This window comes from Rhineura floridana, chromosome 1 (genome assembly GCF_030035675.1).
Source record: "Rhineura floridana isolate rRhiFlo1 chromosome 1, rRhiFlo1.hap2, whole genome shotgun sequence".
Lineage (NCBI taxonomy): Eukaryota > Metazoa > Chordata > Lepidosauria > Squamata > Rhineuridae > Rhineura > Rhineura floridana.
In genome coordinates, this window is record NC_084480.1 from 211779044 (window position 1) to 211794154 (window position 15111).

The following is a 15111-nucleotide window of genomic DNA, read 5'->3' on the forward strand; positions in this document are numbered from 1 at the left end:
GGAACTGAAACAATGAGGCTTAATGCAATTTTTACAATACATTTTGAGTCAATTTTAGTTGTCAAAAACAAACAAGTATCTGTTTCAACTGAATACCTATTTTTACTGGATCTGAGATATGAACAATATGAGAATGTTCTATATTCAATAGTTACTTTGCACTGGTCATAATTTAAAACATTTATTACTGGCACATCATAACTTTCTCATTCTCCCTCATCCAAAATATTGAAAAAATATGCTAAGAATAATATATACGTTGGTTTTGATATATTCACAGAAATACAATTATCAAATACTTATAATAAAACATTAGTATATCTATATATCAATCACCCATAGATCACCTCTTTCCACAGTGAGCATACTTATAGATACACACAAAATCAATTATTTAAAAGTTTTGTGTGAGCATTTGCATGTATATACTTGCAGTTATCCTTAACTAGGTATAAATTTCCCTCCACTCCCCAAATGACTAATAGGGATTAAAAAAGCAATGCAAATTAAGATTATGAAAGACATTTATGATCAGTAATACTGACAATTAATTATGAAGCAGGAATAAAAACCTAAAGATCAAATAAATAAAATAAAACTTTATTTTTAAAAAAATAAAAGTACCTTTCAGTTAAAGAAAAGTATGCCATTTCTTTAACAGTACATTTTTTTTTATCCAAAAGAGTACATTGTGTTTTATTGTGTAATTTGTCTGAATACAGACTCAGTGGAATATCTAAATGATACCCTGCTCTGAACTCCAACTTGAAAGTAAGTTTTTATTATACTTGAGGGAAACAATGGGTTCAGCTGCTTATTGCAAGGAGCAATTGTCAAGGGAGAGTTAAACTCAATTACTGTAACCATACTGAATAAAAAATACTGCCAAGAACAAAAATACGCCTGGGTAAAGACAGCCACTGAATAAAAAAAAATCGACATAAAGCGTATCAAATATTTATTTATCTGGGCAACAAAGGACTATGATACATTGACAGGCATGGAAACTACTGCCAGCACAACTCAATACAATACAACTATAACTGCTTCCAATATGGCCAGTGGAAATAGTGGATACCAGGTGGTCCCAAATGTAAGGAAGTTCTTTGGGGGGAAAGCAAAATGAAGGGGGGGGGGAGAAGATCCCTAATCCTTTATCTGAATAGACAATACCAATTTATTGCTCTGATGATGCTTTCAGTAGGACACTGGATATACACTTTTTGTTTCTTTTCTTCCTTTTTTAAGCCACAAAATGTAAGGGATTGTTAGAAACTACTAATACTTGGGGGTGGGGATCTCTCCTGAAGGGGATCAAACATCATTTCAGGTGGTGGTGGTGCAGGGGGAGGGGTCCCTTTATCAATGAAAAGCTAAAGGTCATACTAATAATATATTATTAAAATCCAGGTTATTTTATTTGTTTAGCTGCTTTATTGTTGCCTTTTAAAAACATGCTACAACAGGGCTGAAGTGATGAATCCCAGAAAAATACCACCCCCTCCCTCCAAAAAACTCCTCCCCCAATTTCTAAATAAGTAACCATGAACCACAGTGATGGAACTAAGAAAGGGGAAGATTTAAAAACCCACTAAACAAGAGGTAAACGAGATCACCAGATAAATAAAAAAAGTTTCAAACAGACTCACCATATTTACAATTCCCATTAAATTACACATAAATAAATATATACATACATGAACACTGATCCCCTTATAGAAGAACTGTGAATTGGTGTCACCATAAGAAAGTTCAAATTGGTTGCTTTACCTTGGGCAGAAGAAAGGTTCTACAACTGAAGACATGACATGGAACTGCATGTGGTTTGTGTTCAAGTTTATTCACAATACTGATAAAATGTCATCATCATCCTTTTTTTACTCTCTCTCTCTCTCTTTTAAATATGGCTACAATCTTAAACGGAGGTTTGTGTAAGGGGAGGTGGTGATTCAGTCCGATGAAGCTCATTTATTTTCTCCACATTTATTTAATTGTTTATTAATCTTTTATTTTAGTACTTTCTCTTTTTTTTAGAAAAAAGTTCTATTTTTTATTTTTTTTTGTCGTTATTTGTTTTTATCTTTTTTAAAAAATGAAAAGTTCACACAAACTGAGATGACCAAAAATAAAAATAAAAATCCTAGGCTGGCTCCATTGCCTTGTTCATTTTCTTAGGCTCCAGACTGGGCAGCAACTGAGGGTGAACTGGGAAGTGCCGGAGGGAGGAAAGGAGGAGAGCTTGTGGGTGGGGGTGGGGTACGTAGGTTTCCAGTCCTACTGTGTTAATAGGCTGGGGTAGAAGATCTGTGGGCTTCTGTTGCTGTAGCCTTGAGGTGATGTGGGAGGGAAGGAGGGAAAGAGAAATGAAGAGAGAGCTAGGCTGGCTAGTTGGGCAGGGGGTGGAGAAGGAAAATCCTCATTTTCTGTGCTTCTCTTCTTTGTCTCCACTTTTGGTGCTGTTGTCTGTGTGGCTATTAGGATTGTTGCTGAGGTACATTTTGTCCATGGCCTTGAGTGCCTCGGTGAGATAGTTCTGCAGGGCGGTGACTGCAGCACACACAGCAGGGCTGCCGAAGCCGTGTGAGATGAGGTTGAAGTGCGTCAGGCAGCTCTGAATGCCTGGCTCCAGAATAGGGGTGGGCCGAGAGTTCCCCAGAGGAGATCGGTCCTGAGCCAGCAGGTCGGTGAACTCCTTGCAGATCTGTCTGCAGCACAAATGGAGCAGAGAGAAGGCGAAGAGGAGGAAAATGAACCAGCCTTGTCAGCAAGCAGAGAAGCCAAGCCTTCAGAGCAGAGACCAGTAGACACACACACACACACACACACACATGCCTCCAGGTACACATATATTTTCTAGGAGCAATATTTTCCATTCTTTCTACCACATCAATGCATTTTTAAACTGAAGAATTTTTTAATATATATATATATATATATATGAAATATACACACACTGTCTTCCTCCTTTACTCCTCTTCCTTTGTGTTTCTATTAGTCTCTTAGGGTGTATGCCTGCAGGCAGGTCCTGTGCCTTTATTTCATTGTAAATAAATAAATGAATAACTAAAATAATCTTAACTCTTCTCCCCCGCAACTGTAAAATATAACCTCTCTGGCATTTATTCCTCCATCTTCGGTCATTCAGGTTGACTTTAAATACACAAGACCTCTCACACACAATACATGACTCTCTCCCTTTAACACAGTCCCTCACTTTCATACACCCACATGGATATCTTTATAAGCACACCAAAGACTTCAGTGAAATACAGTAGAAATCATACAGACACATTCATTTCTCCTTCACTTCCTCCCTGTGTCCTCTCCCCCTCCCCCTCCCCCTCCCCCTCTCTCACACACATACCACATAGATATACATCTCTTACAAACATTTTTAAACATATTCTATCTCTCTCCAAGTAGCCCTCTGGTGTAAGTCAACGGTTAGCTTGTAGCATGATCATAAACCATTATTTGTTGGAAGTAAGTTGCATTGATTGCAGTAGCACTTACACTCTAGTATGGAAGCTGGATTTTTAAGAGATTGAATAATTTGAGATTTCTGCTACACCTGTCAATCCTAGGACTTCCCCTCTGAAAGAGTTGCTCTGTCTGGAGGTGAAATTAGGAGTGGGGCTGCACAGAAGTTACAGTCAGAACAATATCTGAGCAATTTGGGGTTGGGTGGGAGGGGAATATTGCAAAAAAATAAGTGGCATATTGAAACACTTGGCTCTCTAAAGAGCAATATTAAACATCTCCCAGCTGTAAACTGTCTTCATCTTTAGTGGGTGGGTGCCCTCTGGCATAGTGCCCTTTGGTGACATTGCCACCAGTAAGTAAGGGCTACTAAACAAGTCTTTTAATTTCCAGAAAACACATCATTCACAACAGTCAGAGCTTCTCTCTCTTCCTCCCACCACCCTCCAGCCAACCTGAAAGTCTAGTTGCTTTCCCTATCCACTCTTAAACACACAGACAGACACACATCCTTCTAAAACAACCGACTGCCATTTTTGCTGCTTACAGGTTAAAATATGTTTCAATATTCATGGACTAAATAAACTCATGGAAAAGGTGGGAAATGTTGCAGCCTGATTTGCACATGTTTATTCAATATGCCATTGATTAATTCTATTTACTTCCAAGTGAGCATAGGACTGCAGTTGTGCAGTACAATTCTGTGCATGCTTATTTGGGAGTAAGTCCCACTGTCTTGAAGGGGCTTTCTTCCAGGTAAATATACGCAGGCTTACAGTCTTAATTTTTACCACACTGCTAAAAGATGGACAGTCCCTCCTCTTTGAATTTATAAGCTGAGATCCACCCACAAATGTTGTCCTTAAATAAAATAAATGTTTTGCAGCCATCAAGATCTACTTTCATTGGGGAAAAGGAAGGATCCTTCTTATTCCTTTGCATAAACATGGTTTTGATAGTAATGGTGATCATATCCTTCTCCTCTACAATTAATACATGCTCGTTAAGGTTCATCATCCAAGGGAAATCTTGTATGTATGGCAAAAACTCCACAATTAATAAATTTAAAAGCTAATTGTCACACAATATCAAAACAAACAAGCAAACAAAACCCTTCCTTACAGTTCAGTTATGTTCCACAAAGGTAAATGTCTTACTTTGTAGCTAGAAGCATGTTTTTTCTTGTGACTTGCTCATTTGGATCGGAATGTTGTCGGTTGAGAAATTCAGCTACTGCTTTGGCAGGAAATTCTGTTTCACAGACGTAACCAAAATCTCTAGCTAGATGAACTGCTTCTCCTGAAATGAGGGATGGGTGGAGTGGGAAGACAAAACTAATCAATACACAAAGCTCAAGCAGGGGTAAGAGGGAGAACTTGGTAACATGGTTGAGCAAGTAACCCACTCCATTACAATCAATGGGAGCTTCCTATTTGACTTCAGTAGGTGCAGAATTGCATCTCTAGACTTTTAACATACACTCCAGACAATGCAGACTCCAATCTACTAAAATTTGCATATCATTAATTCATAAGTAAAAGGCTGGTTTAGAAAAAGTGCTATGAGTATCTTAGTATAAGATTAATTTTAAAAAAAAGAACACTGATTGCTATAAATGTAAAATTTCAGTGAAAGAGATATTTTGTGAGGGTTTCCAAAAGGTAACCATCAGCTTCTTGTTAGTTGCTGGAGGCAGATGGAGAATGTGGCTTTTTAACACATTGTTTTAAAATCAAGCAATGGGCATTATTTACATGATGAACATCAGCACTAAACACTATCTCTTCACAGATCAGATTAAAACATGTTAAAATTTGCTGGATGAGAGGACTGTGATTAACACACACATTGATCTAACTACTGATTAATCAACTAAATGCTTTCAGTCCTAAATAAATGCAATAATATATATTTGTTCTAAAATGCACAACATTTTCTAGAATACTTATTTTCTCTAAAATGAATACTGAGTAAAGTTAATAGTGAGCTTGTATTTGTGCACTGAAGATGATCCATTCATGTCATATATAAAGAAAAAATGCCTATTCAAAAATACATGTTAAATATATATTTCTTCTTTTCTTTTAGTAAATACGAGAGATTAATATTGATTATTAATCATCATTACTTCTAGAACTCCCCTAAATGGACTGCATTAAACAGTTAAGTGTTTAAAATTTAACTTGATCGCATACAATTATCCATACTTCCCTTCCCCCTCGCCTTCAAACGATTAACCATAGGAATTTTAGGGTCATTCTGCTGAGTCTGTTTTGTTGATTTTCAAATCTTTGGTTTTAATTTCCTGAACCAGTTGGTTTTTACTGCAGGGCTTCCTGCCATTAGCTCTAGGTCCGGAAGAACGCATGCGCCAATTAGAGCTTCAAAGCCTCAGTCCAGTGAGCTTGTTTCCATAAAATGGAGCAGATAATAAACAATAACAGTGCTTTAGAAACTGCCTCATCGCACAGGGACCCACAGCCGAAACAACTGTATATCAAGGGGGGGGGAACTAGCCACTATTATCTGTTTATCCACACATTAGCCCTGAGTCCTTTGTTTTTCCTCTAATTTAAGTGGATCAAACCCTAATCAGTTTATAAAGAAAGATATGGCAGAAAATAGACCCTATTAAAACTTCTACATGTTACTTAACATCTCAATATCATTAGCCAGCTTTTTTTCTAATTCTTTCTGCAAGTTTTCTGTTTTGCTGTTTTCTTTAGTGTATATTTAATATCTTATTTTCAGCTGCTTGTAAACTTTGCTTTGCTTGGTTACACATCAGTTACTCATGCCATGTAAATATACTTTAGCTACTAATGACAATGAAAATCTCCTTGATACTCTTTCAATTGTGGCTGGCATTCTTAAAATGCTTTAGCTTCACTTATCTGAACCATTCAATATTTTTAAAAAAGGCCATAAAGAAAGGACAACTATTAGCTGATTGTAAGCAAAAATGAAAGCTAACCTGAAGGCCCAGAGCAGTTTAAAAAGCTACAGACAGTTATCAAAATCAGAGTTAAAGACTTCAAAAATTAAAAGCTGGAGAAGAAAGATTGAACGAGTATCAACCCTAATCAACTTGCTTGTGTCAACAGCTGTGACAAACTAACCCCCTTTAAAGCCAGACCATTACATTTCTTTCCACATTACAAAGTATGTGGTCAAATGAATCTTCCTACTCCTTGCTCTCCTCTTAATGTTAGAATAGTGCATCCACTTTTCCCCTTTACAACTGGAAAAGATATCAAAGAAGGTGCTTCAGCAGTTGGGAACAAAGAGGAGTTCAGAGGCTGGCGGCAAAGCTTTCAGGACACCATTAAATCATGACTTAGGTCAAGGATTCCCAAACTAATTCAGGAAGTAATGGTCACGCATTTCTCAAATGCAGATGTCTGAATAACTTAAATTATTTACTCGTATGTAGTTTAAGCAGCAGAGGCTTACTTATCTTCAGGTGGCTGCAGCACCTAATATATAAAACTGCTCAGTGATGAACTGAGAATGAAAGGAGGAAGGGTGGAAACCTGCGTTAAAAGATGGTCTGCTCAGATAGATCTCCCAATGGAGGGCTGTAGAAAGTGGAGTCCCTCAAGGATCGGTATTGGGACCTGTACTTTTCAACTTGTTCATTAATGACCTAGAATTAGGAGTGAGCAGTGAAGTGGCCAAGTTTGCTGACGACACTAAATTGTTCAGGGTTGTTAAAACAAAAAGGGATTGCGAAGAGCTCCAAAAAGACCTCTCCAAACTGAGTGAATGGGCGGAAAAATGGCAAATGCAATTCAATATAAACAAGTGTAAAATTATGCATATTGGAGCAAAAAATCTTAATTTCACATATACGCTCATGGGGTCTGAACTGGCGGTGAACGACCAGGAGAGAGACCTCGGGGTTGTATTGGACAGCACGATGAAAATGTCGACCCAGTGTGCGGCAGCTGTGAAAAAGGCAAATTCCATGCTAGCAATAATTAGGAAAGGTATTGAAAATAAAACAGCCGATATCATAATGCCGTTGTATAAATCTATGGTGCGGCCGCATTTGGAATACTGCGTACAGTTCTGGTCGCCTCATCTCAAAAAGGATATTATAGAGTTGGAAAAGGTTCAGAAGAGGGCAACCAGAATGATCAAGGGGATGGAGCGACTCCCTTATGAGGAAAGGTTGCAGCATTTGGGGCTTTTTAGTTTAGAGAAAAGGCGGGTCAGAGGAGACATGATAGAAGTGTATAAAATTATGCATGGCATTGAGAAAGTGGATAGAGAAAAGTTCTTCTCCCTCTCTCATAATACTAGAACTCGTGGACATTCAAAGAAGCTGAATGTTGGAAGATTCAGGACAGACAAAAGGAAGTACTTCTTTACTCAGCGCATAGTTAAACTATGGAATTTGCTCCCACAAGATGCAGTAATGGCCACCAGCTTGGATGGTTTTAAAAGAAGATTAGACAAATTCATGGAGGACAGGGCTATCAATGGCTACTAGCCATGATGGCTGTGCTCTGCCACCCTAGTCAGAGGCAGCATGCTTCTGAAAACCAGTTGCCGGAAGCCTCAGGAGGGGAGAGTGTTCTTGCACTCGGGCCCTGCTTGCGGGCTTCCCCCAGGCACCTGGTTGGCCACTGTGAGAACAGGATGCTGGACTAGATGGGCCACTGGCCTGATCCAGCAGGCTCTTCTTATGTTCCTATGTTCTTATGTTCTTATCTACCTGTTAGATTGCATGAGTGTAGCACTTTAGTTAATGCCAAATAAAAATAAATACATGCTTGGCCTCATTTCTAAACAGAGTTCCTTTTTCCACCCAGCCTCACAGAAATTAGAATGTTGGTTTGAGACATAAAATTACTCAGGTGGTGGTATTTTTTTGTAAGGTAACTAGCAATGATGGGCTCTTTCTAGTGAAGTGCATTCTGAACATTTATATAGAATGTGAGATCTGGCCTGCTAGAAAACTTTTTAAAAGTTACTTCACCCTGAGCAATGGTAATCCCCCTCAGATGGATAGGCCAATATTGTTTGCCATGTTCTTGTATATGTCTTGGAGCCAGTGTGGTATGTCGGTTAAAGCATTGGGCTAGGACCAGGGAGACCCAGGTTCAAATCCTCTCTCAGCCACAAAGCTCACTGGCTTGTCACCCTCTCTCAGGCTACCCTATCTCACAGGGCTGCTCTGAGGATAAAATGGGGCTGGAGAGAACATATATGCCACCTTAAACTCATTGGCAGAAACGTGGGATATAAAATCTGATAAATAAATATTCTGTCCAGCTCTGTACTTGTTCCGTTTATAATATCTTCATTTATTATGAGACTTCTTTGAGATTGGAAGTGGCAAACAATTAATGCAACATATTAACATTTATAACTTCTTATAACACCCTTTTCACAAGCATATACTCATATAAGCAGCAAACAGTAACATGGGTCTAGCTTTACACAAACAGCACTTAAACAATTAGGAGTCATTTTGAGAGTCTTAAGATCCATTCACTTCAGCAGAATTAACATAGCAGGACCACAGGCTTCAGCAGTAATACCAATATACTTTCATCCCAATATTTCAATGAATATTATTTGTACTTGATTGTCATCTTGATCCACAAACTAACAAAACCAGAATATTAACCTGATTTTAAAACAGAATGAATTCAAGGACTTATAACTGGCCCTACAATACAGATGAACTGAAATATTGGGCTTTAAACAAATTTATACCCAGATCCCAAACACATTTAGGCTGCAATCATATACACATCTACCTAGGAGTAAATCTCATTGAACTCAATGGGATTTACTTCTGAGAAGAAATACACAGGATGATTCTGTTATAAATAAAATAATAAACAGATCTTAATAACACATTTATAGAGGAATACCTTTATAGACCAGCCTTCATTCTACTGAAGTAAATTACCTAAATGGGCTTAACTACAACTGGATTGTAGTTTTACATATCAGTTTAAAACAAAATGTTCTAGCTCTACTGATTTGTGAATTGCAATCCAATTATCTGTTTTAGCATAATTAACCAGTTCATTAATCAATAGTAAGTTTTCTGTTGAAAACAAACTTATTTTGACTAAGCCAAGTCATATATTGTTTAGAAAATCACCATAACCTCAGTCCCTGTGGTGTGAATTAAAATATATACAATGACTGTACACATCTCTACTATATTCCTTTTCACTGGAGACTGCACTGATGAAAATCCAATTAAAATCCACCATGTCAATCAGTGATTAATAAACTAATCCATTAATTATGCTTATTCAATTAATGTTTTCAGCCCTACTTTAATACAAGTGAACAGTGAGCAACCCAGTTAAAGTGAACTTTTAGCATTTAAGCCAACTTTGTTTCATTCATTTCACTGAAACATGGCACCCAGATCCTAACTGTAATACAAGGGTTTAAGTCCAAATAGATTTCAGTGGAGCCCACCTCCAATTTTTTTTTTTTTTTTTACATAAATGTGTTTTGGACTGGGCTGACAGTTTCAGTTCACCTTCTGACAAAGTGCAAAGCAAAAAGGTCAAAATGAGCATTTTCCTCAGACATAATGATTTAAATTAAACAATACCCATAAACATTTCAGCACAGACCTCCAAAAGGTTCTGGTTTTGTTCAGTGATTAAAAACAAATTATAAAAAAATACACATTTCCCCAAGAATGTCCTTCCCATTGCCAGATCCAAAGCCGTCACTTACCCTCTACTAGTGATGTCAGCAGGGTAACATTAGCAGCTTTACGTCTCCCAGCTGGCAAATTTAATCCTATTTTGTCCAGTTTTTCTCTCAAAGATCTCCCTCCATTTTTTGATTTTGCCCTGTTCCACACATTTTAAAAAAAGCAACACTTAACACATGACTAATATCCACCACATCATATTGCATTATAAGTCTTTCAAATATTTTCCTTTGAAGCTATTTTACAAATCCTCATTATAAAGGATATAGCGAAGTTTCATTCCAGGAAATGTTAAGTGGGAAGATAGGCCATGAAGGGACAATTAAACGCAAAACAGGAAAATATCCTGCAATATTTCCTTGTGTCTGAAGTTATGGAGATAAAACAGTCAAAGTTAAGCCCTTTACGTTCTTACTGTATCTACCGCAAGCCATAAATGGGCACTTAGGTGGTCCTTACAAGGACAACATGTTCTTGACCAAAGTCATAACCACAATCAGTGCTTTCACACATTAGCAATCCAAGGATGACTTGTTTAAGCCAAACCTCTTTGCATTATTAACAAGCCTAATTCACAACAGTAAAGAGTTTTCATTTGTATTTTATTATGGAAATTGCATTCAATTTGCTCTAGAGTAGACTAAGTTGAAAGGATACCTACTAGTTTGTTCATGTTCAGGTGTGGTTTTCTTTTTTAAATTATCTTTTTAAAATCCCTTCCTGTAGCATAGCTCAGCATTATTCCCTTGCTGCAGCATTACTCAGTAAATAATGGTGGCACTGCCCTCAGCTGGTGTGTGTTAGCTTTCAAGAAGCCTTGCTGTGATGTGTGCCTTTCTATGATGAAGGGACAGTGTCCCTTGCTGTGGTTGCTGGTGCTGACTAAATGCACTGGCATTATAAGGACACAAAGGGTGATTTGATTAGTGTGGCAACCTAAATGTTGCAGAACTGTGACTCTGTGTTGTATGATGATAGCACAGGCTACAAATAACAATAACATCAACACATGCTACAAATAATAACAATGATATAATGAATGCTAATTAATATTTATGGTAAATATCTCTGTACTTTCAGTAAGCCCTTCTGTATCTGTAGCCTATAAAATGATCTGCAGCATTATCTCATTATTAACTCTGTAAGACGGATGATTCGTGTTGTACTGTCTTTTCTTCAGGTGCAAAACTAAGGTTGAGGAACTGTGACTTGCTTCACAATTTCCAGGCTCAATGGCTTGAAAGCAAGTGAAGCCAGCTCATTAAAGACACAGCTCACTATTTTAAAAAGGCATTATTGGGCTAAGATTCTGATCTCAAAATGTTCTGAAGTTAAATATTCTCCCCTCATGTTCCCATGCAAAACCCCCTACATGCACACTCAAAAGGGATAACTTTTTACAGTTGTTAACCCTGAATAAATAATAACATAAGACACTGGGCTTTGCAGTTGCACTGAGGTGAAAATAAAACCGCTCATTACTCATATAAGGTCTGCAGTGGTCTGAAGGCAGATGAGGCCACCACTTTGCTGAAAATATGCAAGTCTGGGTCTGGTTAGTGCCTGGATAGGGTGACTGCCTTGCAACCACATTGGTGGTTGGGCTCCATGTTGGAAAAACGGAGGGACATAAATATGAGAAAAATAAATAAATACATTTCCCTCCAAAAATCTATTAAAATTCCTTGTTATGAAAGAGTGAAGCTGCACTTCAGGAAAAGCTAGGCATGAAAGCAGGCCACAAAGGCAGAGTGAAATGCAGACCAAGCAAATGTGCTGAAATGTTTCCTTGTGATTGAAATAACTGTGGAGGTTGGCTTAAAATCACCAGGGTGGCAGTACCTGTTTTTAATGGTAGCTCTGAACTCTGAGCCCTTGTATATTATAATGAAAAGGAAACTGTCTTTGGGTATATGCAAGAATTAATTTTCCTTCACTTCTGCCTAACCACAAGCAGAGAGGAGGAACTGCCCTGGGTCCCAGCCCAGGAAAGTATAGCCAGACCTCTGAAGTCTTACGCATAAGAAATTAAGCACACTGGACAGGAGGTGGAACTGTGGGAAAGTGGCCGCCTTTTCGGGAGCCAGTGATTGGCTGAGCGTTATCACCTCAATCACGCCCGCAGGCCCTTCCAATGGGCTCCCTTCCCTCCACACCCACACACACAATGCACCTTGGTGTCAGCAGGCGCTAGCCAGGGAAAGACCCGAGAATTCCACCTCCTCGCCATCCCGGTTCCCCTTCAAAAGTGTTGCTGACAAGCCCCGCCTCTCACCTCCGAAGCACTCCGCCCAGCAGAGACGCGTTGAGGCACTCCGGCGGGGACAGGCGCCTCTGCACTTCTGACACCGTGACCTTGTATTTGGAGGTGGAGCTGAGGAGGGACAGGCGGCCGGGCACAGAACAGAAGACCTCGTTGGGGTTCACCACGCCGCCGAAGAGCGTGTCCTTGTTGATGGGGATGGAGGAGACGGCGTTGGCGTTAGACTTGGAGAGGGACACGGGGCCTGCAGAGTCGGGGAGGGAGGGCGAGGGGAGGGAGAGCCGCGTTAGTGCACAAATGCTGAGGGGATTAGCAGCTGCCGGCAGTCTGCGGGGGGAACGCCTGGAAGGGGGAGGGTCGCGGGAGGGGCTGCCTTGGGATAAAAGTAGGGAGGGGGGAAGGGGACTCGGCGATGACAGGAGTGGGGGAAGGGGAGGACAACAAGCTAGGAAAGCTGGCAGATGGAAGACAACAGGGATGAAAAGGAGAAGGGAGGCGGGGGCGCTTATTCTAGAACTCCGGCGGGCAAGAAGCGGACCGCCCCGGGCACTCCTCAGCGCCAAAGAACAGCCTAGCTAAACCAAGGCAGGCTGGCTAGCCGCGGCTTTCTTTCTTTCTTTCTTTCTTTCTCCCCCAGCTCCAAACGCACCCCCCCAGGCGAGATTTTGTTTTGAAGGCCGAAGACTGAGAGAGGCTTTTCCCCAAGGCTTAAACTGTAGTTTTCTCCTCCCCCCCCTTTCCCGCAAATCGACACCAATCCAAGGCGACAAGGAAGGGGGGGAGGACGACCCAGAACCACAGACTCTCCTCCTGTTCTTAAATGCCACCAAATAAACATACAAACAGCTGTACCACATGATTCAGCCAAAGATGATGTTTCCAGGACACATCACGTTTCTGTATGGCTCTTCCCCCCCCTTTTTTTTTGCGGGAGGAGAGAGGGGGGAGGTAAAAGCCCAAGGGGGTTGCAATCTCTTTCTTAAAAGTCTGATCTATCCAGATGTATATTGACTATTTCTTGAACAAAATTAAGCTTTTCAAAAGAAGCTGGCATGAGGCAGAGACACAAACAAGACTGGTGTCTGGGTTGATTTGTTCTCCGCCCGCCCGCCCCTTCCGTTGAAGAGCCAATCTAAAACGCGGGTTGTGTCAAGCGGGGAGAAGAGGTGGAGTTTACAGGGAACTGCCACTTCGTTCCTAAACGGTTCCAGTGGCAACTAAGTCTTATTGATTTCTCTGGAACGTATAGCCAAAATAGTGTTCTCAAGTTGGCAGTCTTAGGAACATTTAGCATACTCAATATATCCCATACACGCAGAGAGAGAGACAAATCACACACCCATTTATTCCCTGACAATATTTTTAGAGCTAAAAAGAAGGCGTTCAAATAATGCAACTTCGCCTGTTCTGAAAAATTTCATGATACAATTGTTCTAGAGTAGCCTCAGTGTCTTCAAGTATTTCAGAAGAATTAGGTCGAGTGTTGCACTCTCTGTGTGTACAACTTTTTACACTGGAGAGCGTGAAATTAGGGAGACAGTTTTCACCATCAAAAGAAAGTGACAGTGAAGTGTTTTGTTTTAAAAAGAAGCACACGCCCAAAACAAAATAGGGAAGCAAACCGAAAAGCCTTTGCATACTTCCTCATAGAGCTGCTTCCCAAAATGGAAAGGAAAAAAAAGAACTCGTCCCTGCCATTCCTCATATCTTTAATCTTTCTCTTTCCCAAAAAGGCAGAAAGATCTAGGGCATTGTTAGAAGATATCCAGGATCAGCACAAAACTCTCCACCCCCCTTCTCTGCATTTCCCAACTTGGCTAAACATAAGTGAATAAAATAAGGACAGCCTTGTTTGCATGCGATGAACGCTACGTTCACGTTCCAGCCCGGCTACACTATAAATATTTACTCTTTTGCCATCATCTGCTTATTCCCCTCGTTCCAATCCCACTCCCGTTTCACATTCTCATTTTAGTGGGCCTAATCCAAATGTTAAAGGGTGGAGCGAGGAGGGGGGATATCTAGGTTTTGGATAGATCACTTGTGACATTAATAGCTCTGGGGAGGCTAATAGAGACAATAGGAGTTAAACGAACTCTTGAGATTACTAATAAAAGAGCCAATTATCATGTCGACTCGGAAAGAGCATCTCTTTAAGATTTATTCCTTGCACATCTAATTTGACATGACAAAAGCTCCCCAGATTGAGAAGGGGGATGGTTGAAACTTTAGCTTTCCCACTGCAGTGCTGAGGTTTCCAAAGAACAGCTTTGTAGAGCATCAGACCCTGGCGGTGCCTAAAATACCCAAACACTCCGCTAGAGTGAATGCAAACACGCGCCCTTTCCCAGCGAATAATAGCCAAGCGCTCAAACCAACGAGCTTCACTCCAACAACGGTTCTCCGAGCAGAACTCAAAGGGGGAACCAATTGTTTTGTTCTCTTGCCAACACGGAAACCACCTCTAAAAGAAGAAGAAGAAATACCGAAGCCGCGTAGCGTTTTTCCATAATCCCCTTGCACAGTCGTTTGAAAGAGGATGGGAATGAGAACACTTTGTCCTCTAGACACACAACTACAGCGCACCATTAGGAGCTAGTAACAACAACCCAGGCGCTACTGTTCGAGAAACAAGCAGAAACCACCTCCAGCGAGAGTACCCCAAGCA

The 15111-nt window shown here is 40.1% G+C and overlaps 1 protein-coding gene across 5 annotated transcripts in view; it reads right to left on the reverse strand.

The window, feature by feature from the left end:
* Positions 1-941: 941 nt before the first annotated feature.
* Positions 942-15111, reverse strand: part of TFAP2A (transcription factor AP-2 alpha) — a 29324-nt gene continuing 15154 nt past the window's right edge. For all 5 annotated transcript variants that reach the window (XM_061591783.1, XM_061591776.1, XM_061591756.1 and 2 more), the window contains 4 exons: positions 12456-12687; positions 10201-10319; positions 4638-4779; positions 942-2705 (listed from right to left, as the gene is read on the reverse strand). In XM_061591783.1, coding sequence (XP_061447767.1) covers positions 2417-2705; positions 4638-4779; positions 10201-10319; positions 12456-12687 — 782 coding nt within the window. In that variant the 3' untranslated portion in view covers positions 942-2416. The remainder of the gene's footprint in view (positions 2706-4637; positions 4780-10200; positions 10320-12455; positions 12688-15111) is intronic.